The 24,385-nt window shown below is 40.9% G+C and overlaps 1 protein-coding gene across 7 annotated transcripts in view; it reads left to right on the plus strand.

The window, feature by feature from the left end:
* ULK4 (unc-51 like kinase 4) overlaps window positions 1-24,385 on the plus strand; it is a 653,086-nt gene that overhangs the window by 353,512 nt on the left and 275,189 nt on the right. For 5 of the 7 annotated variants that reach the window (XM_004754228.3, XM_013057115.2, XM_013057114.2 and 2 more), the window contains one exon: window positions 13,748-13,853. The exons of the other annotated variants lie outside the window; for them this stretch is intronic. In XM_004754228.3, coding sequence (XP_004754285.1) covers window positions 13,748-13,853 — 106 coding nt within the window. The remainder of the gene's footprint in view (window positions 1-13,747; window positions 13,854-24,385) is intronic. 7 annotated transcript variants of the gene reach the window in all.

Here is a 24,385-nt window from a genome sequence, read left to right on the forward strand (position 1 = left end):
ATTCTGTCAGTTGTCTTTTGATTTTGTTAACTGTTTCCTTTGCTGTGCAAAAGCTTTTGATCTTGATGAAATCCCAATAGTTCATTTTTGCCCTTGCTTCCCTTGCCTTTGGCGTTGTTCCTAGGAAGATGTTGCTGCGGCTGAGGTCGAAGAGGTTGCTGCCTGTGTTCTCCTCCAGGATTTTAATGGATTCCTTTCGCACATTGAGGTCCTTCCTCCATTTTGAGTCTATTTTTGTGTGTGGTGTAAGGAAATGGTCCAATTTCATTTTTCTGCATGTGGCTGTCCAATTTTCCCAGCACCATTTATTGAAGAGGCTGTCTTTTTTCCATTGGACATTCTTTCCTGCTTTGTTGAAGATTAGTTGACCATAGAGTTGAGGGTCTATTTCTGGGCTCTCTATTCTGTTCCATTGATCTCTGTGTCTGTTTTTGTGCCAGTACCATGCTGTCTTGATGATGACAGCTTTGTAATAGAGCTTGAAGTCTGGAATTGTGATGCCACCAACGTTGGCTTTCTTTTTCAATACCCCTTTGGCTATTCGAGGTCTTTTCTGGTTCCATATAAATTTTAGAATTATTGGTTCCATTTCTTTGAAAAAGATGGATGGTACTTTGATAGGAATTGCATTAAATGTTTAGATTGCTTTAGGTAGCATACACATTTTCACAATATTTATTCTTCCAATCCAGGAGCATGGAACATTTTTCCATTTCTTTGTGTCTTACTCAATTTCTTTCATGAGTACTTTATAGTTTTCTGAGTATAGATTCTGTGTCTCTTTGGTTACGTTTATTCCTAGGTATCTTATGGTTTTGGGTGCAATTGTAAATGGGATTGACTCCTTAATTTCTCTTTCTTCTGTCTTGGTGTTGGTGTAGAGAAATGCAACTGATTTCTGTGCATTGATTTTATATCCTGACACATTACTGAATTCCTGTATAAGTTCTAGCCGTTTTGGAGTGGAATCTTTTGGGTTTTCCACATATAGTATCATATCATCTGCGAAGAGTGATAATTTGACTTCTTCTTTGCCGATTTGGATGCCTTTAATTTCCTTTTGTTGTCTGATTGCTGAGGCTAGGACCTCTAGTACTATGTTGAATAGCAGTGGTGATAATGGACATCCCTGCCGTGTTCCTGACCTTAGCGGAAAAGCTTTCAGTTTTTCTCCATTGAGAATGATATTTGCGGTGGGTTTTTCATAGATGGCTTTGATGATATTGAGGTAGGTGCCCTCTATCCCTACACTTTGAAGAGTTTTGATCAGGAAGGGATGCTGTACTTTGTCAAATGCTTTTTCAGCATCTATTGAGAGTATCCTATGGTTCTTGTTCTTACTTTTATTGGTGTGTTGTATCACATTGACTGATTTGCAGATGTTGAACCAACCTTGCAGCCCTGGAATAAATCCCACTTGGTCATGGTGAATAATCTTTTTAATGTACTGTTGAATCCTATTGGCTAGTATTTTGTTGAGTATTTTCGCATCTGTGTTCATCAAGGATATTGGTCTATAGCTCTCATTTTTGGTGGGATCCTTGTCTGGTTTTGGGATCAAGGTGATGCTGGCCTCATAAAATGAGTTTGGAAGTTTTCCTTCCATTTCTATTTTTTGGAACAGTTTCAGGAGAATAGGAATTAGTTCTTCTTTCAATGTTTGGTAGAATTCCCCCGGGAAGCCGTCTGGCCCTGGGCTTTTGTTTGTTTGGAGATTTTTAATGGGAATGACTGTTTCAATCTCCTTACTGGTTATGGGTCTGTTCAGGCTTTCTATTTCTTCCTGGTTCAGTAGTGGTAGTTTATATGTTTCTAGGAATGCATCCATTTCTTCCAGATTGTCAAATTTATTGCCGTAGAGTTGCTCATAGTATGTTCTTATAATAGTTTGTATTTCTCTGGTGTTAGTTGTGATCTCTCCTCTTTCATTCATGATTTTATATATTTGGGTCCTTTCTCTTTGCTTTTTGTTAAGTCGCCAGGGGTTTATCAATTTTATTAATTCTTTCAAAGAACCAGCTCCTACTTTCGTTGATTTGTTCTATTGTTTTTTTGGTTTCTATTTCATTGATTTCTGCTCTGATCTTTATGATTTCTCTTCCCCTGCTGGGCTTAGGGTTTCTTTCTTGTTCTTTCTCCAGCTCCTTTAGGTGTAGGGTTAGATTGTGTACCTGAGACCTTTCTTGTTTCTTGAGAAAGGCTTGTACCGCTATATATTTTCCTCTCAGGACTGCCTTTGTTGTGTCCCACAGATTTTGAACTGTTGTATTTTCATTATCATTTGTTTCCATGATTTTTTTCAATTCTTCTTTAATTTCCCGGTTGACCCATTCATTCTTTAGAAGGATGCTGTTCAGTCTCCATGTATTTGGGTTCTTTCCAAACTTCCTTTTGTGGTTGAGTTCTAGCTTTAGAGCATTGTGGTCTGAAAATATGCAGGGAATCATCCCAATCTTTTGATACCGGTTGAGTCCTGATTTAGGACCGAGGATGTGATCTATTCTGGAGAATGTTCCATGTGTACTAGAGAAGAATGTGTATTCTGTTGCTTTGGGATGAAATGTTCTGAATATATCTGTGATGTCCATCTGGTCCAGTGTGTCGTTTAAGGCCTTTATTTCCTTGCTGATCTTTTGCTTGGATGATCTGTCCATTTCAGTGAGGGGAGTATTAAAGTCCCCTACTATTATTGTATTATTGTTGATGTGTTTCTTTGATTTTGTTTAATTGGTTTATATAGTTGGCTGCTCCTACTTTGGGGGCATAGATATTTAAAATTGTTAAATCTTCTTGTTGGACAGACCCTTTGAGGATGATATAGTGTCCTTCCTCATCTCTTATTATAGTCTTTGGCTTAAAATCGAATTGATCTGATATAAGGATTGCCACTCCTGCTTTCTTCTGATGTCCATTAGCATGGTAAATTCTTTTCCACCCCCTCACTTTAAATCTGGAGGTGTCTTCTGGCTTAAAATGAGTTTCTTGGAGGCAACATATAGATGGGTTTTGTTCTTTTATCCATTCTGATAGCCTGTGTCTTTTGACAGGGGCATTTAGCCCATTAACATTCAGGGTAACTATTGAGAGATATGAATTTAGGGCCATTGTATTGCCTGTAAGGTGACTGTTACTGTATATGGTCTCTGTTCCTTTCTGATCTACCACTTGTAGGCTCTCTCTTTGCTTAGAGGACCCCTTTCAAGATTTCCTGTATAGCTGGTTTGGTGTTTGCAAATTCTTTCAGTTTTTGTTTGTCCTGGAAGCTTTTAATCTCTCCTTCTATTTTCAATGATAGCCTAGCTGGATATAGTATTCTTGGCTGCATGTTTTTCTCGTTTAGTGCTCTGAAAATATCATGCCAGCTCTTTCTGGCCTGCCAGGTCTCTGTGGATAAGTCAGTTGCCAATCTAATATTTTTACCATTGTATGTTACAGACTTCTTTTCCCGGGCTGCTTTCAGGATTTTCTCTTTGTCACTGAGACTTGTAAATTTTACTATTAGGTGACGGGGTGTGGGCCTATTCTTATTGATTTTGAGGGGCGTTCTCTGAACCCCCTAAATTTTGATGCTTGTTCCCTTTGCCATATTGGGGAAATTCTCCCCAATAATTCTCTCCAGTATACCTTCTGCTCCCCTCTCTCTTTCTTCGTCTTCTGGAATCCCAATTATTCTAATGTTGTTTCGTCTTATGGTGTCACTTATCTCTCGAATTCTCCCCTCGTGGTCCAGTAGCTGTTTGTCCCTCTTTTGCTCAGCTTCTTTATTCTCTGTCATTTGGTCTTCTATATCACTAATTCTTTCTTCTGCCTCATTTATCCTAGCAGTGAGAGCCTCCATTTTTGATTGCACCTCATTAATAGCTTTTTTGATTTCAACTTGGTTAGATTTTAGTTCTTTTATTTCTCCAGAAAGGGCTTTTATATCTCTCGAGATGGTTTCTCTCATATCTTCCATGCCTTTTTTTAGCCCGGCTAGAACCTTGAGAATTGTCATTTTGAACTCTAGATCTGACATATTACCAATGTCTGTATTGATTAGGTCCCTAGCCTTTGGTACTGCCTCTTGTTCTTTTTTTTTGTGTTGAATTTTTCCGTCTTGTCATTTTGTCCAGAGCAGAGTATATAAAGGGGCAAGTAAAATACAAAAAGGGTGACAACAAACCCCAGGAAAATATGCTTTAACCAAATTATAAGAGATCCAAAATCATGAGGGGTGAGAAAGGGGATAAAAAAAGGTTCAAAAAGGAAGAAAGAAAGAAGAAAAAAAAAAAAAGAAAAAAATTAAAAAAAAAGAAAACACCTAAGAAAAATATAAAAAAGAAAAAATATATATATTAGATAAACTAGTAAAAAATCGTTAAAAAAGAAAAAGGTAACAGTTTAAAAAAAAATTTTACCCAAAGGCGAGAAAAAGAAACAAAAAATGAAAAAGAAAAAAATTAAATTAACTGTAAGACTAAAAAAATATCACAGGGAAAAAGCCATGAGTTCCATGCTTGGCTTTCTCCTCCTCTGGAATTCTGCTGCTCTCCTTGGTATTGAAACCGCACTCCTTGGTAGGTGAACTTGGTCTCGCCTGGATTTCTTGTTGATCTTCTGGGGGAGGGGCCTGTTGTAGTGATTTTCAAGTGTCCGCCCCAGGTGGAATTACACCGCCCTTACCCAGGGCCGGGGTGAGTAATCCGCTTGGGTTTGCTTTCAGGAGCTTTTGTTCCCTGAGCACTTTCCGTAGAGTTCCGGAGGATGGGAATACAAATGGCGGCCTCCTGGTCTCCGGCCGGGAGGAGCTGAGAGCCCAGGGCCGCACTCCTCAGTGCGCCCTCAGAGAACAGCGCCCAGTTACTCTGGTCTGCCTGACCTCCGGCCGCGCTCCGAGCTCACCGAGCCTGCGACCGGTTCAAGGTAACACCGAGCTGCGAGCTTACTGTCGGCTCTGTCTCTGTAGCCGGCTTTCCTGTTCCAATACCCGCAAGCTCTGCGACACTCAGACACCCCCGATCCTACTGTGACCCTGCGGGACCTGAGGCCACACTGACCCCGTGTGGGCTTTGCCCCAGGTAGCCTCTGGAGCGATGTCCCTCAGCGGAACAGACTTTTAAAAGTCCTGATTTTGTGCGCGGTTGCTCCGCCGCTTCCCGGGAGCCGCCCCCTCCCCCCGGGGTCTATCTTCCCGTCGCTTTGGATTCACTTCTCCGCCGGTCCTACCTTTCAGAAAGTGGTTGTTTTTCTGTTTCCAGAATTGCTGTTCTTCTTCTCTTCGATCTGCCGATGGATTTTCAGGTGTTTGCAATCTTTAGATAAGCTATCTAGCTGATCTCTGGCTAGCTGAAGTAGTCTCAGCCTGCTACTTCTCCGCCATCTTCTCCATGGCTTCTTCTACTACCTCCCTTCTTTGAAATTTCAACTCAGATGGTGTGTTGCCTCTTTAGAGATAGCCCTGTGCAACAAAAACTGGTTGAAAGATCCAATGAGATCCAGACAGTATGTGCTTTGGGGATATGGGGGTCAGTAGGTATTATGTCATGGTATTGCCATGTCTTTAGGAGTAGCTGACCTAGCAAAGAGATGTTAAGGGCAATGAATCTGTAGCTCCAGGGAGCAGTGACTATAGTGTTTGCAAAAGAAAAAAAATAAAAAATAAAAAAGAGAGACAGAAAGAAAGAAAGATAGATCAGTTTTTAAAGTGGCTATCTTGACTCTGCATGTCCAAATGTAAATTGTGAGGACAAAGTGAGGTGGTGTGGAAGGAAGAAGAAATTCTGAGTTGAAGTCCTGGCCTGCTCCTTCTATTCTCTTCTAGAACCTCAGTTTCTTTATCTTTAAAACCCAAAAATTGAATTAGCAAGTTCTCTAAGATTCTTCCAAAGTCTGGTAGTATGATTCTTGCTTAGCTCTTGCATAGCCTCCTGGTTTGGGGCAGGCCATGGAGCTCTTTCCTCAGCCTGGTTTCCTTTCTGCTTACCACTCTATCTCTTTGTGCTCTCTGAAAACCTGGGTTCAAAGAAACTTGCCAGTCAGCACAGTCTTTCCCCTGAAGACTTTGCTAGTACTCCTTTGAGACAGGAACTCTGAGTACCAACACTTGGTAAACTCCCAGCGTGGGCACTTTCCCCTGGTAGAAGACAGCTGTGATTAGAAACAATCTTGTGATAATGGAATGTATTGATCTTATCATTCACCATATGTAATATTTTCTTTCTTTAAAATGGGACACTTTATTTTTGTGAGCAATCTCTTTTTTTAAATTAATTAATTTTTTTTAGCGTAACAGTATTCATTGTTTTTGCACCACACCCAGTGATCCATGCAATCCGTGCCCTCTCTAATACCCACCACCTGGTTCCCCCAACCTCCCACCCCCCACCCCTTCAAAACCCTAAGATTGTTTTTCAGAGTCCATAGTCTCTCATGGTTCACCTCCCCTTCCAATTTCTCTCAAAAATACTTGTTTATTTTTCAGAGAGAGAGAGAGAGAGAGACAAAGAACAAGCAGGGAGAGTGGCAGGCAGAGGGAGAAGCAGGCTCCCAGCTGAGCAAGGAACCCAATGTGGGCCTTGATCTCAAGACCCTGGGATCATGACCTGAGCTGAAGACTGGGTCACTCATGTGTCCAAGATGAGCAAACACTTTTAATAGAGAGTGCCATTAAAATTGTGTCAGCATTGAGGTGTCTGGGTGGCTCAGTTGGTTAAGCATCTGCCTTTGGCTCAGGTCATGATCTCAGGGTCCTGGGATCGAGCCACATCAGGCCCCATGGTCAGCAGAGTGTGTTTCTCTCCCTCTCTTTGCTATGTGTGCGCTCTCTCTCAATAAATAGAAAATCTTTTAAAAAATTGTGTGAGCATCTTTCAGGATTTGGGGAGTATGTATTTTCCATGCCAATGCAAGTGCTTCATGAGTCCTTGACAACTATTTCACATGGGAGGAATTTTATGTATTTAAAGTAAAAAGGTCTGAATTTATCGTTTATTGCAAATACTCAAAGTATGTATCTTTTTGAGAAAGATTGTGCTCATTGCTCAATAAGTATTTATCAGTTATTTAATTAAAGACAATATCTAGTCTGTGACAAGGTAATTCTTTGAAGGAGAATCCCATGAGGTTCCCCAGCTGTATTCACCCAAGCAGCTTTGAGCCGTTTTGCTTCTTAGTTAATCTACGGGAGGCCTCTGCATACCAGGCACTGCACCTCGCACCGGGGACAGGATTAAAAGTCCTACTTCTGCCCTCCAGGAGCTTGTCATCAGGTGAGGACTGAATGAACCACGGGTTACTGTATACAGTAGGTGCTCTGATGAAGTCAGACACAGGAAGGTGCCAGCGGTGCTGCCCACCAAGAAGGATAGCCTTCCCCCCTACCCCCATCCCTGCCAGCTTCAGCAAACAGCATCTGGCCTGAATTTTTAAGAGTGAACATTAGTTTGCCAAGGCTGTACTTTGTAACATTTTATTATTGTCTATTATCTTGGACAGTGGCCGGGATGTGATAGGATGGCAAAAGGAGTTGTGTACCTGGATGCACACCTGTATTTTCTCATTTGTCCCCCCTACCTGGGGCCCGTGTTTGGCTCAGATAGGGTGTTGTAGGGCAGTTTGGCCTGTCAGCCCCCTAGGCAGACACATGGAAGGGGTGCTGTCTATTCCTGGGACACTGGTCCTGGCTGCTTCCCTCCATCTCTCTCCATTGCCAGGGCTCTCCTTCCTGAGTAGCACTGGCTCCAACCCAGCATACCTGCCTTGAGGGCTCTACTGTGAGCCAGAAGGATGGAAATTTCCTGCTAGAAGCTTAAATAATGTGAAAGGGCAGGAGGGCTGAGCAAGCCAAGTGACACAGTTAATCTACCAGAAGGACATCCATAGCCGTTGGTGTTGAGCAAGGACTGCATTTCTCAGGCTGAGCTCGGCATATGATTGGCAAATGGTGCTATTTGGTCCATAGCCTCCCTTCTGTGTCAGCTGGAATGTGTTGCTAATAAGAACTTGTATTTGCTGCTGCTAGAAGGCCCCTTCACTATTGGTCAGTCAAATTAAAAAATTTAAATTCTTTTCTCTCATGTCTTTGAATCAGAAAGATAATGACCCAAACCAAGGAAGAGACTTAATTCTACACCTCCAGGCTTTTAGGGTGAGAGCATCCTACACCTTTGGCTACAGATGGGGAAGAACATGTCTGAGGGTCTCCCTTTGCCTCCTCAGAGAATGCTAAGCCCCAAGCAGCCCTGACCATAGGGGCAGAGGAGCTGTTTGACTGTTTCATAACTGGCAGAGCAAATGCCCGGTGGTTGTTGCCCCAGCCCCAACATGATCACACCTGAAACATTCTTGCTTCAGATGCCCATATCTGGACCTTGCTCCCCAGGAAATCCCATATATCTATTTATAAGGTAAACGAGTGGAGATTGATTTTATTTTATTTATTTTAAAGATTTATTTATTTATTTGACAGGCAGAGATCACAAGTAGGCAGAGAGGCAGGCAGAGAGAGGGAGAGGAGGAAGCAGGCTCCCCGCTGAGCAGAGAGCCTGATGCAGGGCTCAATCCCAGGACCCTGGGATCATGACCTGAGCTGAAGACAGAGGCCTAACCCACCGAGCCCCCAGGCGCCCCTGGAGATTGATTTTAAATTTGTGCTTCTTCAGCTTGTTCCCTTCCCTTTTCCTTACCCACAGGAGTCAGAATTTGGTCCAGCAAATCATGAGAACATTTCCCAAATCATAATATGCTACTTCCCTGGGATTGAGAGCAGTGGAGCTACAATGCCCTTGCTTCTGCCATCCCCTGGTTCTTGTGTCCTCTCTCCCCTCAGGCCTTAGAATCCCCCTGGGGCTCTGGACAAATGGGATGGTGGGAGCAATGACCCTCTACCTTGGGACTCCCTGGGCCTTCTGGCCCCAGGTTTAAGCCCTAGGAATGGGGATGAGTCTTGCCACTCAAGAAAAAGGAGCCTGGTTAGTAGTGGAGGACAGGAGGTGAGAAGGAGAGACTCCACTAGGAGCTTATGGCAGCCCCGGCCAAATACGACAACCACCTTATCTTTAGCAGAGGAGAGCTTCAAGAGGAGGCCCATGGAGAATCAAAGGGAATTCATTGCAGATGGGATGTGGAGGCGGGAGAGAGGCGGCTGTCCCAGGTGATTCCAGGATTCATGGTTGCATGATAGACAGATGGTAGAGCTCTTCATTGAGACCAGAGGATGATGGTGAGGGGAAAGGACAGGATGAATTCAGTTTGGATCCCATTGGGTTGGAGCTGTGTGCGGTACAGTCTTGTGAAAAATCAGTAATATGAAAGAGTGTCCTCTTCTACTCTGATACATTGATTTCATCTGAATGCTCTGAAGAGTCTTCTGTGGGCTCCAGATGTCTAGGAATCTAACTTTATGGGAGAAGGTATAAAAAGGAAAGTGAGCGGACACCCACTCTGTTCCTGTTACCTTTGTACTTCGTCCCAGCACATGCGCAGTAGACGAGCATCCTGTCGTGCAACGTGCAAAACGTTTCCCCCTGAAATGTGATCTCACTGTGTGTTGAAATAGGACGTGCCCTGTGTTTATTTCCCAGAGATGATACATTTCACATTCACAATCCTTGCGTGTGCTTTTTTTTCTGCCTCCTCTCAGTTTCCAACCTCCCCAGGACGTTCTTGTCTTTTATTTTGCCCTCTTTGGAATTTTGACCCCACACCAAGGGCAAAATGACCATTGCTCATTGTTACTTTCGATTGCTAAAGGTGTTTCCTCCCTTGACGATCAAGAGCCCTGCCAAACTTTAGAGTCTGGCCATCTGACATCTTTGAATGCCATTTCTGTCCTCAGATATTAGAAGAAAGTATAATGCTTTGTTTACAGAGAAGCCTCTCTGGGAAGGCTGATCATTTTTCAGGAGTGTTTCCTTGCCGTGCCCTTGGTAGTTCAGAGCTGTCCTCTTTAAGCACTGAAGCAATTAGTTTTGAGAAGGTTGATTCTTCAGGGTCCAGTGGTCCCCTGCCTTTCATTTGCTGAAGCTGTACATTTTAATGAAGTTGTTTCATCTATGTTGCCAAACATGAGGATTTTGCTACTTCAATTCCAATTATCTCTACTGGCAAATGCTATGTTTTATTAGTACACTCAAGTGCTCTGTTTATTAAATGTCCATATACTATGGCATTAGGCACACAGATTAGGTCAGCTGTGCTTATTGATGGGTTATGGATAAAGGAGTTACATATTTCATCATAATCTTAAAATGCAGTGGGATGTCCTTCCATGGCTTTGCACGTGGTCAGTGATGCCTTCTCTGATGACCTCTTCTGCCTTTCTTACCCAGTGGTCGAGGTTCATGCTGAGTGAGCAATGGGGCTATTGTATGTACTTCCAGTTTTTGGAGTAATATGCTTGTGCTTATTCTTTTCTTTCCTCTAGTTGCCTGGCACCTCCACTAGCTTCCTAGTTTCTGTGTCTTACAGCATGGTGATATCTACGGAGGGCACTTATGAAGCCAGGAGAGGCCAGCAGTGGTGGCACAGGCAGGACAGCACTACCATAGCAGCCCCAATTCAGTATTTCTCTGCTTCTTTCTCCCCCCACACCCCAATCTGGGCCCTTTAGATTCCTCCCACCTTACCCTGTGGGTCCTCAGGTTATATGGGTTACCCTAGGATGTGCTGATGGGCTGGAAGCTCTCACCCCCTCCCCCATCTCTCATCTCTTGTGCCCATCACTGTGGGTCACCAGGCAATGCTGCATGGTGATGAGGTACATGGCTTCCACCATCCCACAGACCCAGTCCTAGCTTCAGCTTTGAAGAGCTGCGTGACCCTTGGCAAGTTACACTTCACCTCGCTAACCTCATTGTCTGTATCTGTAGGAAGGGGAGACTGTAGCCACTTCAGTGTTTCCGTGAGGATCAGATGAGACAGTGATATAGGTTACATGCTTGGGGTATGGGCTGTGGCACACAGTGTCCTATCAGCAAACTGTTAGCACTGCCTCGTCTCCCCCCTTCCCCTCATAGGCCTGCGTGGCTGCTCAGCCACCACTGGGCTAAGATCAGCACAGAGGCCACTGGTGCCTGAGCCCCTGATCATGCCAAAGGCTCTGTTGCAGGTCATCGGCTGCTGCTTTCTCTCCTTACACTGCTTTACTTGTATGTGTTCCTTGCTTTTATTTGTAAGTCATGGGGATTTAAAAAGGAAAGGAAAGGAAAAGGAAAGAAAAAAGACATAAGGTCTTTACCTAGCCTTCTTTTACAATCTTTTTTTTTTTTTTTAAAGATTTTATTTATTTATTTGCCAGAGAGAGTGAGCATAGGCAGACAGAGTGGCAGGCAGAGGCAGAGGGAGAAGGAGGCTCCCTGCTCAGCAGAGAGCCCAATATGGGACTCGATCCCAAAACGCTGGGATCATGACCTGAGCCGGAGGCAGCCGCTTAACCAACTGAGCCACCCAGGCGTCCCTTTTACAATCTTTTTAACTTGGAACTCAGTCATAGCTTTCTGGGAGGAGGGGCTGCCCTAGAGAGCATCTAATGGGGACCTAGTCTTTCATCAGGATCATCCCTCCCCTCTGGCTTGGACTGGGGTCTTTGAGCCAAACTTGAGCTTCCCACTTGTCTTTACACCAGGCTTGCAGAGTCCCCGAGAACAACTCTGGTCCCACATATTTACCCCTTGTTTTCTCCCTTCCTATAATCCTCTGCTCTCACTTTAAGTAACCGTGGTGTTTTTCAATGCATCGTTTATCCCCTGTAGGCTGATAGGGTTGTGAACAGCAGGAACAAATCTTATTAAAGTTGCTAAGAGAAAGGAAATAACTCAATTTGATACAAGTTAATGGAAGTGTGTTTAACTCATTTTTATACCTTCTCAACTGTGATGTATTTCATTCTTTCTGGGGGAAATGATGACTTGGGCCATAGCAGTAGCTGTCAGTCTACCTGGAGAACCGCAGCATCATCTCGAGCAGGAGCAAGGACTCTGTTCCATGCTCTTCCTCCCCAACACTATGTAGGAGATATATGTATGTATGTATGTATGTATATACATATACATATATTTAAATGTATAGGTAAATTTAATTTTTGTGTGTAAATACATATTTATAATATATTATATATGTGTTATATACAAAAATTTATTTTGTAATATATATTTGTAAATATATACATTTACAAGACAGATAAAGATTGTAGATATATCTGTAGATAAATATAGCTATAAGAGAGAAGAGTACGTAAAGAGAATTCTCTGCTATAGTTTTTACAAACTCCTCACTTTATATTATACAGAGTTCATAGTTTATGAATGGCTTGAAATCCAACAAAAAAGAAACTAAAAAACAACAATTGTTTTTTATAATGGCTAGAAAGGAAAAGGAATCATTTCTTCTAGTCCAGTTATAGGATTATTGGTCTCTTTTATTTCCTGCATCAAATATTTTATCCTGCAGACCCCTAGTAGCATGGTGGGCCGGGGCTTTAAATGATCAAGAGTGCACCTTGGCTTTCTGCCCCTCTGTAGACTGAGTTGTGGGGTTGGGAGAGGCCTTCATTTTGCAGGGACTCTGGAACCTCCAGGGCAGGAGTCCGAGAACCTGGTTGGTCAGGGGACAGTCCTGGGTTTGTAGTGTTCGGGATAATGGGGATTTGGATAGTTGGCTTTTATATGAAAGGAAATGCCGATATCAGCAAGTGGTGCTCACCCCATGAGTACAAGGGAAAACGAAAGTATTGGCTTCACAGGGAGGCGAAAATATTACCAAGAGCATCATAGAAAAGGTACATTTAATCATAAGAAATGTATATAGTGAAGGAACGATAGATTTATCTCCAGCAAAACTGCCCTGTATTTGCTGACAGGCTGGTCTTTGAACAAGGAGCAGAATGTGTTATTTTATTGAATGGGACCAAAAAAGGAAAAAGAAAAAGAAAATGAAAAAGATGTATTATCTTCTCTTTTCCTATGTATCGTTAGTTACTTTATCATGAATAACATGTTGTGTCATCTTGTGCTTATTAATCACCCCTTCCTTCCAACCAGCTGTAGGAATAATTAGTTGAAATTGGTGGCAGACCATCGCTTCCATATTCATCTTCTTAAACTGGTGTCAGTGGAACATTCAAACATGAACATCTACTCTTAAGTGTGTGTGTTTCTAAAGAAGGGTAGAAATTCTTAGGCACGGGGTTTGCAATGCAAACCCTTTGTCTCAGATCAAGTGAAGAACTAGATGGTGAGACTTGGAACATCAGGTGGCTGGTATGGCTGCAAGGCACACATCTGGGGACAGAGCAGCTTCAGAAGCAGATGCAGGGCTGATGTTTCTGTAAGCTTTGAAAACCATGTGTCCATCCAGGGTTTCCTGGTCACCCTGTTGCATCTGTCACTCTGAGACGTGGTAGCTTTATTTTGTGACCTTAGTCACTTTCAGGTGTGTGGTCTCCTTAGCTCCATGTGGTTGATTTCTAGTCACTCTGACACCCCTGCCCCCAGCTAAAGCCCAGAGGCTATGTGGTTGTCACTCAGCTCATGGGTAAGGGAGTGCATGTTGCGGTGCTGGTACCCTGACGGGTTCATGCTGCCTCCCCTCTGACTTAACGCCCTGATGGGGAGTGCCGTAACGCAGAAGGGTCTGCTTCATTAAAGCACAGAAAGATAATTGTTTAACTTTATGCAAAGACTGAAGGGATGGAGGTCATTTGACCACTTGTCTCTATCATGATGTATGTGGAATTCTATATAGTTATGATGGAAATTGTGATCTATTGCAGGAACATCAGGAGAACATTCTGGGTAACACTATGCAAAGTGTGATTGCATTGCTCAACAATCTGGTTGCCTGCAAAGATTCAAATATGAAGCTACTTTATGAACAAGGTAAATGCTCCTTAGAATCTGTTTTGAGTCTTGATTTCTGCCTCTTTGTTATTTTCCTCATCATGTATAGCAGGGAGTCAAGAGCAGGGAGTCAAGAAGTGCTATTCAAAGGTGATGAATCAAAATATATATTTAAGAATCTATGAATAATAATGTTATCAGTGAAAATAGGAAATGTGGTTGGGTTGTGTTAGTTTCTCTAAGTTCATTTATTTTCCTTTAGGGCTCAAAATTTCCTTCCTCCTATAGGCAGTGTTACAGATGATAAACCAAGAAATATTAGTGTGAGCATGGTAATTAGACTTACTGCTGTCAGTCAGAATAAAAACATTTAGTTCAAGACATCTTAGAAAATAAGATCAGATGAGTTGAGGGTGGCTTTGTTACTTCTTGTGCATATCTATAACATTAAGATTAAAAATGTTTTTTTAAGACTTTATTTTTTTAGGCTAGTTTTAGGTTTAAAATTACATTGCGAGGTAGGTACCGAAATTTCTCATATAACCCCTGCCCCATTTATATCTTCCCCTTCCAATTGTCTTTTTATTGTCTCTCTAGTATAATTTTCCAGAATGGCACTGTTGGAATCCTAGAGTATGTAGCTTTTTAGGATTGGTGACTTTTACCTAGTGATATGCATTTCTGGTTCCTCATGTCTTTCCATGACTTGTTAACTCATTTCTTTTCAGCACTGAGTAATACTCCATTTGTCTGGATATACCACAGTTGTTTTTTTTTTTTTTTAATTTTTTTTTTTCTAAATCCATTCCCCAGCTGAAGGATATCGTGGTTTTTTCAAGGCTTCATAACTAGGGTGTAGTCATCTAAATTAAGTCTAGATATCATGAGACCCCTTGGATACATTTTTGGTAGGTGTAGCTCCTTGAATTTTGGTCCTTTCAAACTTGAAGACTTGTGAACTAAGGACACAAGTTATCTGCTCTGCCACATCTCTAGACTCCGATGAGGATATATAGAAAGAAATGCCCTCATAGAAACTCTCGTTTAAAAGGAAAAACTAGGGACACCTGGGTGGCTTAGTGGGTTAAAGCCTCTGCCTTCAGCTCAGGTCATGATCCTAGGATCCTGGGATTGAGCCCTGCATTGGGCTCTCTGCTTAGCAGGGAGTCTGCTTCCTCCTCTCTCTCTCTCTCTGCCTACTTGTGATCTATGTCAAATAAATAAATAAAAATATTTAAAAAAATAAAAGGAAAAACTAAAAGGACATAGCAATCACTGATGCATGACAATGTTGAAATCTTGGCAAACGTTATTTCCTGATTTCCCTTTGTTCCACAGGGGAAGAAAAATATCTCTTGCTTTCAGAGTAGTTCTCCCTGCAACTGCTACTCCATGGCTCTTACCTCTAACTTCTGGATCATTGTTCTTGTTCCATAAAGATGGCTCATAATTGTAGCTGAATAAGGTTCTAAGCCTGATTCCTGTCCATAGATGTTTGGGGCTCTACAACCTCTTTTCATTCTTAAAGGAATTATCCCCGCTCTTTTTAGTCCAAATCTGTGGTGCTTCTTACAGTATAAATCTATTGAAATCTTTGTTAGTTTCCTATAATTTTTTCCAGTTTTATTGAGAAATAACTGACATAACAACACTGTGTAAGTTTAAGGCATAGAGCATGCTGGTTTGATTTGCATATACTGTGAAATGATTACCACTATAAGTTAAGCTAACATCCATCTTCTCCTATAGGTAGAATGAAAAGAAAAAAAAGATGGGCAAATTTTTTCCTTACAGTGAGAACTCTTAGCATTTACTCAACAGTTTTCCTCTATGTTGTACAGCAGTGTTAGCTGTAGTCATCATGTTGTATGTTATATTCCTAGTACTTAATTGTTTTTCTACAGCTGGGGGCTTGTGCCTTTTTACACCTTATTCCTGTTCCTCCTTTCCCAACCCTCCACCTATATATGTATGTATGTATGATGTATGTAACCACATACATGCATACACAGACATACATGCACACTCCATAACTTCTTTATCCATTTATTGTTCAATAGATACTGAGGTTTTTTTCATGTCTGGCTATTATAAATAATGCTACTATTAACATGCAGTTTCAGACATCTTTTTGAGTGTTTTAGTCCTATGGATATATTCTCAGAATTGCTGGATCATAGGATAGGTCTATTTTTTTTTTCCTTTTTGAGGAGCCTCCATCTTGTTTTCCATAGTGGGTGCACCAATTTACTTTCTCGCCAGCAGTGCTCAAGGGTCCTTTTTCTCATCCATGCCAGCATTTGTTAGCCCTTGTCTTTTTGATGGTGTCCATCCTAATAGCCATAAGATGGTATCTCACTGTGGTTTTAATTTGCATTTTTCTAGTAACCAGTGATGTTGAGCATCTTTTCACTTACCTGTTCACCTTTTGGAGAAATGCATATTTAGGTTCTTTACCCGTTTTTTAATTGGGTTACTTTTTTTTTTTGCTATTGAGTTGTAGGATTTCTTTATATATTCTGGATATTAGCCTCTTATCAGATATATGATTTGCAAATATTTTTTCTCATTTAATAGTTTGTCTTTTCACTTTCCTGATGGTTTTTTATGTTGCACAAAGTTTTTTCGGAGTGTTTCTTCTACTTCTGTAAAATTGTCATTGGTATCTTAATAGGGATTGCATTAAATATATTGATGGCTTTTGGTATTTTTCATATTTTAACACTATTAATTCTTCCAATCCATGAACATTAGATACCTTTCCATTTCTTCCTTTCTTCTTCAGTTTCTTTCATTAACATCTTGTATTTTTTGGAGTAGAGATCTTTCATTTCTTTACTGAAATTTATTCCTAAGCATTTTGTTGCTTTTGATGCTATTGGAATTGGGATTGATTTCTTTCTTTTTCAGAAAATTCATTGTTATCATATAGAAATGCTACTGAATTTTTGTTAATCTTTTATCCTGCAATTTTATTGATTTACTGATGACACCTAACAGTTTTTTGGTTGGGTCTTTAGAGATTCTTTATATAAAATAGTGTCATCTACGAATAGAGGCAGTTTTACTTCTTTGTTTGCCATTCCTTTCACATGCCTTTGTAGTGACTCTTATTTCTTTTTCTTCCCTGATTGTTCTAGTGAGGCCTTTTAGTACTATGTTGGTGGGAATGGGCAACCTTATCTTTTTCACTATTGAGGATGATGTTAAACTGTAAGCTTGTCATATATGCCTTTTTCTTTTGATGCCTAATTTGTTAGATTTTATCATGAATGGATGTTGAATTTTGTCAAATGCTTTTTCTGTGTCTATTAAGGTGATCATATGTTCTTTTTTTCCATTCTGTTAATGTGATATATCACATTGATTTTGTATATGTTGAACCATCCTTGAATCCCACTTGATCATGGTGAATGATCCTTTTTAATGTGCTACTGACTTTGGTTTGTTAGTATTTTGTTGATAATTTTTGCATCTGTATTCATCAAGGATATTGGCCTTTAGTTTTCTTTCTTAGTAGTGTCCTGTTGTGGTCTTGATAACGGGATAAATTCTGGCTTTATAAAATGAATTCAGCAATGTTTCCTGCTACTTTGATTTTTTGGAAGCGTTTGAGAAGAGTTGGTATTCTTTCAATGTTTGATAAAATTCACAAGTGAAGCCATTTGGTCGTGGGCTTCACTTCATTGGGAGGTTTTTGCTTACTGATTCATTAACCTTACTAGTAATCAGTCTTCAGATTTTCTATTTCTTCCTGATTTAGTCTCGGTAAATTGTAGACTTCTAAGAATTTTTCTATTGCTTTTAAGTTTTCTAGTTCATTGGTGTATTGTTGGTTCATAGTAGCCTCTTAATGATACATTGAATTTCTGTAGAATCCATTGCAATACTTCCTTTTTCATTTACAATTTTGTTGATTCAAGTCCTTTCTCTGTCTCTCTCTTCTTCCCTCCCACCCTCCCTCTTTCTTTTAGTTAATCTAACTAAGCGTTTGTCAATTTTGTTTATCTTTTCAAAATAACCAACTATTAGTTTGGTTAACCTTTTCTACTGTTTTTCTGTTTTCTATTTCATTTATGTATACTCTAATCTTTCTTATTTTCTTTGGGATCAGTTCTTTTTTTTTTTATTGAGGTATAGTTAGTTTCTAGTGTGTAACATAGTGATTTGACAAGTCTGTACATTATGCTGTGCTCATCACAAGTGTAGCTCCCATCTGTCACTGTACGATGCCAATTACATTATTAGTTGGTTTATCTTTTTCTGTCTTCTAAGGTGTAGATTTAGGTTGTTTTTTGGGGGTCTTTCTCACTTTTTTTTTTTAAAGATTTTATGTATTAATTTGATAGAGAGAGACAAGTAGGCAGAGGGGCAGACAGAGAGAGAGAGAGAGAAGGAAGCAGACTCCCTGCTGAGCAGTGAGCCCAATGTGGGGCTTGATCCCAGCACCCTGGGATCATAACCTGAGCCGAAGGCAGAGGCTTTAACCCACTGAGCCACCCAGGCGCCCTCTTTCTTGCTTCTTAATGTAAGTGTTAGTACTGCGGACTTCCCTCTTAGAACTACTTTTGCTGTATCCCATAAATTCTGATATATTTCTATTTCTATCTGTCTCAAACTTTGTTTTAAATTTCACCTGTAATTCTTCTTAGAGCCATTGGTTGTTCAGGAGAGTGTTGAATTTCCATGTATTTGTGAATTTTCGTTTTCCTATTGTTACTGATTTTTAGTTTCATGCCACTGTGACCAGAGAAGGTACTTGATATTATTTCAGTCCTTTTAAATTTTCTAAGACTGATTTTGTGGCCTAATGCATGGTCTGTCTTAGAATGTGGTCAGTGTGCATTCAAGGAGACTGTGTATCCTGCTGTTGTCGGTTAGAATGTTCTGTGTATGTCTCTTAGCTCTATTTGGTCTCTAGTGTTGTTCAAATCTGTTTCCTTATAGATTGTCTGTCTGGATGGTTTATCCGTTGTTGACAGTAGGGTATTAAAGTAACTATTATTGTATTGCTGTTATTTATCCTTTTACATCTGTTTTTGCTTTATATATTTAGAAGCTCCTATATTTGCCAAATAAATTTTTTAAATTTTTTATTTAAATTCAATTTAATTAGCATATACTCTACTATTAATTTCAGGGGTTGAATTTAGTGATTGATCAGTTGCAGAGAACGCACAGTGCTCATAAAATCAAATGCCCTCCTTAATGCCCTCCTTAATGCGCATTACCCAATTACCCCCTCCCCCTATCCTCCACCCCTCCAGCCCTCAGTTTGTTTTCTAGTGTTAAGCATATCTTATTTATAATTGTCATATCTTCTTGTATTGACCTCTTCCTCGTTATATAATGATCTTCTTTGTCTCTTTTGATAATTTTTCATTGAAATTCATTTTGTCTGATATAAGTACAGCCGATCCTGCTTTTTTTTAGTTACCACTTAATGAAAATGTCCTTTTTTAATCCCTCACTCTCAGTGAAGTCTCTTGTAGCCAACATATTGTTGGGTTTTTTAAAATCCACTCTGTGTCCTTTAATTAGATAATTTAATCTGTTTCAAGTAATTATTGATAGGTAGGGACTAACCTTTGCCACTCTCTTGATTGTTTCTGGTTATCTTACAGATTCATTATTCTTTGTTTCTTATCCTGCTTTTTTTTAGTTTTCATGTCTTTTGCCATCTCTTTGCTTTGAATTCTTTATTATGTTATTTGTGTAATTATTATGGGTTCTTTCCTTGTGATTACCATAAAGCTTACATAAGATATTTCAAACTTGTAACACCCTATTTTAAGCTGATAACAACTTCAGTAGAATTTTTAAACTTGGCACTTTTACTTCTCTAAGGTTATTGCTGTTACAATTTATGTGTTTTTTTATGTTGTATAATTAATAACAGACTATTGTAGTTATTATTTTTAATACATTATTTTTTTAAACTTGCGAACTAGAGTTGTAAGTGAATTATTCACCACTATTAACATATTGCAGAATCTAACTATGATTATATACTTAAACCATTACCAGTGAGATTTACACTGTCTTTTTATATTTTTATGATGATATTTTACTTTTACTATTTACTTTTTACTTCCACTCAAAGAATTTCCTTTAGCATTTATTGGAAGGCATTTCTGATGGTAGTTAACTCTTTTTGCTCGTTTAGGAAAATCCTTATTCATTCTTCATTTCTGGAAGACAGCTTCATGAGGTATAGAATTCTTGGTTGACAGTTATTCTCTTTCAGTATTTTATATATGCCATCCCATTCACTCCTTGCCTGCAAGTTTCTGTTTAGAAATTTGTCAGTAGTCTTGTAGGAGTTTCCCTTGTATTTAACTTCCTTCTTTTATCTTGCTGTTTTTAAAATTCTTCCTTTGTTTTTAACTTTTGTTACAGAGTGCACCTCTGTAACTCTATTCAGGTTCACCCTATTTGGGGTCCTTTGGGCCTCAGACATAGAGATGTCCATTTCTCTCCCCAGCTTCTGGAAGTTTTCAGCCGTTGTTGCTTTAAATATACTTTCTGTTCTCTCTCTTCTCATTCTGGAATCTCCATAGTGTGAATATTGTTTCCTTTCATAGTGCCCCCATAATTCATATAGGGTATTTCATTCTTTTGTTGCTTTTTCCTTTTGCTTTTATGACTGGGTATTACCATGTCCTATACTCCAGATCGCTGGTTCTTTCTTCTGTATTACTAGAAACTCTATTGAGTTCATCAGTTTAGTTATTGTATTTTTCAATCTAGGATTTCTGTTTGTTTGTTTTTTTGATGGTTTCTATTTCCTTGTTGAACTTCTTGTTTTGTTTATGCATTGTTTTCCTAATTCATTTACATTACATCAAATGCCCTCCTTAATGCCCATTACCCAATTATAGGGTAATGTGTTTTCTTATAGTTCACTAAGCTTCCTTAAAAGGCTTATTATGAATTCTTTGTCTGACAGTTCAGAGATCTCCATTTTGGGGGGCCAGTTATTGGAGCTTTATTAGTTTCCTTTGGTGTTGTCATCTTTACTTTTCATGATCCTGATTCTTTAGGCTGATATCCATACATTTGAGTAATCAATATCCTCAAGTTTACAACTTTGCTTTGGCAGAGATTAATCTTCACCAGTTAGCCCAGTTTGGGTTTCTGGGTGTGTCTGCTGGTAATGACCTTGAGCAGGTGGGATGGGCTATTTTGGTCTATTTTGTGATAAGGCAGCTAATTTTCTTTTGAGGACAGCGATGGATGTGCCACAGGCACAGAACAGTTGGATAGGACTGTTGGCTCCATTCCCTACTTGAGTGAGGCTGTGGGATGGGCTCCATGGTTGGTTGGATTCTCTGACTAGGCTTACTAGATGGTCAAGACTGGGGACTAGACTGGGGCTATAAATTAGCCCTGCCTCTGGCCAGGGCAGCAGGATGGCACTCAGCACCTGTATAGCTCATTTGGGAATGTGAATTAGGTCACGCTGTGTCCTGAATTCCCCAGTCATGTGAGGGCACCAGTTTTGCTCTACAGATGGGGGAAACCATTGACTGTGCTCTCTGCTAGTGGACCACTCTACGTTTATTATTGAATGGGCTCTAAAATTTCCTGCATGCTCTTGTTAGGTTCCCTGGTTATAGAAGGCTATATTCAGGAATCAGCAGGGCTTTGAATTAGATTTCCTATCTGGAGACAGTAGGAGAAGCAGCTCTAAAGCTGGTAAAGCTCATTGTTGTCTTAAGTCAAGCCAACTTACATCCCAAGTTCTCTGACTGAACAAGGCCATTGGCTTTCCTCTGCAAACTTTTCTCCCTGCTTGCCTATCTCTTGGCTCAAGTGCTATCAGATTTCACAGCTTCTAGGATTTGTCACAGCCCATCTGGTCAGATGGGGCCAAATGACACTCCCATAGTGAGTGAGGCTATGTTGCTGCTTGCATGAATATGACATGGAGGGTCTGTGCAAGGCTACTCTCAATTCCAAACTCCAGTTGGGAAGGGTCAGGAATGACCCTCAGTCTTGGCTGTGAACGAATCCCCCTGCTCGTTTCTAGTACAGGATGCTCCATACCCAGTTCTGGCTTTTCTCTGTGGGTGATCAGCTCTGTCTGCTCACCTGCCTGTGGTGCCACTGGTCCACACTGCTTCCAGCTGTCACTAGCCCTACTGGTCAGATTGCGCTCAAAATCACTTTTCATAGCAGGTGAGGCTGTGACTCAGCAGAACCATTCATTGAGATTACTACTTGGTCACCTCAGGAACAAGCTCAGTCTGCCAAGATACCCATGTTGGATGTCGCCAGCCCCTCCCCGCTAGTCAAGCTTCCATTGGCGGAGCTCTACAGATTCCCTTGGCAATCCCTGTGGTACAAGATCAGACCAAGGGCTCCTGCATAGCAACCCACAATCTTGGGGGGCTGCTGGTTTTCCCTGCAGGTTCTTTTTTTCCCAATGTTGAATTAAAGGCTCAGAGAGACCTTTCCCTGGGGTGCTACACTGGCTTGGGGGAGGGGCAATGTGGCCAATATGGAGCTGCTTCTCTTACTCTTCAGATATGGTCTGTCTCAGTCTCTTTGAAACAGGGTGTGCTTCAGTCTCATCTCCGTGTTCTAGGATTCTCTCAGTGGTGTCTTGTTCCTGAACAGTTATCACTTGTTGTGAGGGGAGCAGAGTCAGGAATAATCTGTATCACCATCTTAGTGACATCACTCAGTTTCCTGTAAGTCTTACTGGTATTTGTTACATTAAACCAATAGCCCACCCATGAATCCCTTCAAAGCATTCTAACTTGGTCTGAGGATTAGGATACTGTGAAACAGTGCCCATAGGGCTCTTAGTTGCCCCATTGGCTGGTAGGGAGAGGGGGTGAGGAGTCAGATGGCTGAAATTGAGATTAGAGAGGTTGCAGCTACTGGCTTGTGAAAGCATGGAATTCCAGGGCTGAGGCAGGATGAAGGACAAAATGCTAAAGGGCAGGAACTTAGGGAAGTATGAAATCAGGCATGGAAGGATTGTTTATGAGGTGATCTCAATGGCTACAGAGATTTTGTGCTCAATGAACGGTTTGAGCCGGAGCAGCTGAAGAAGCTCAGGCAGATTTACCACCAAGCTAATGAAGCTTAAGTGTCAAGGGCCTTCTTCTACAGAGGGGCAATTTTACGCTCGTTTTTTTTTCTTCTTCTTAAAGTCTGTCTCTACCCCCAACCAGAGAAACTTCAGTTCTCATGGCCCCATTCCAGATTTTGTGGGGTGAACTGGAAATCACAAAAGTAATTATGGCTAGAACAGTGTTAGTTAATGGTAATAATGTTAGTAACATTAGTTACTAACATTTGTGCTTTAATATAGTGCTCAGGGTGTAAGCAGGAGTGATTTAGTGGTCTGAGTGATGGCAATTGGGAGAGACGAAGCAGGTGGTAGAGACTGTTGATCTGATATGTTGTGAGCCGTAGACTGCTGGCTGGGTGCTTGCTCTTGCAAATATAGTTTTGTTGGAACATAGACATGTCTATTCATTTACATGCGTTTTTGGTAGTTTGGTTGTATAATGGTGCTGTCCACAGTTGAGATTCAACATGCATGGCCCATAAGCCTGAAATATTTGTCCTATGGCCCTTAAAGAAAAACGTTTGCCAGGTCTAGAAAGGTCTAGAAGCAGCAGTATGGAATAGATGACTTCGCTCAGATACATTTAGAGAGAGGTGGACAGATTGGGAGTTTTGCTGATGGTCTGTTGCAGATGTCACAGTGGAAGGGGTTCAGGGGTTGAGAATGGGTAGGGTGTTTCCTTGAAAGATGATTTGCAAAACTGTCTGTGTTTGGAGTGCTGGAGATGGTGGATGAATGACTGGGGATCATAAACTGCTTGTGGCACCAGAAGTAGAGATAGTGGGCATGATGACTCTACATGGTCTTTGGCTGAAGGGGTTAGTCAGCAAGGATGGCAGGATGAGGAAGGGTAGTGAATTCCAGGAGTTCAGACTTTGGGAACTGTTGCTGGCACCTGCTAGCAGAGGATAGAAAGGAGGGGAAGGGAAGAGGCTTCTGTGGCCTTCAGAATGGTCTGCTTCCCATTTCTGGAGATGAGCACCAGGTCTGATTTTCCAACATGCTCTGCTGCTTTCCAAACTCTTTGGCTACTAAATGTGTGTGTTGATTTTTCTGGGGTTGGGTTAAGACCTAATGCATGTTTGCAAACCTAGAGCATATTAAGAGTCATTGGAGTGTGGCGATGTGAAGAGTCATTGACAACCTGCCACTGCACGGCTTTGAATGTGTGTGGTTGGTTGGAATGAAATCTTCTTGTTAATCTTTATTTTGGATTGGTTCTGACTTGATTACTGGTTTATATATTTATTACAATTCCTACAGAGTTAAATTCCCTCTTCTGAACATAGAGCTGTTTCCAACATCGATACTTTAAAAATCACCTCCACGTAAGTGAATGATAAGGTAGATGAGGAAATGATTATTCTTGCTTTCCGGGTGCCTCATAAAGGCATTGTGTTGGGCCAGTGGCTAAGCTGAGTTTCATCTGCAGACTGTGCACCAGCAACAGGGAGAGACCCCGGGAGGGTCTGCTCCAGCCACACTC

Source organism: Mustela putorius, unplaced genomic scaffold (assembly GCF_011764305.1).
Source record: "Mustela putorius furo isolate JIRA1106 unplaced genomic scaffold, ASM1176430v1.1 tig00003834_pilon_pilon_pilon, whole genome shotgun sequence".
NCBI classification, from domain to species: Eukaryota; Metazoa; Chordata; class Mammalia; order Carnivora; family Mustelidae; genus Mustela; species Mustela putorius.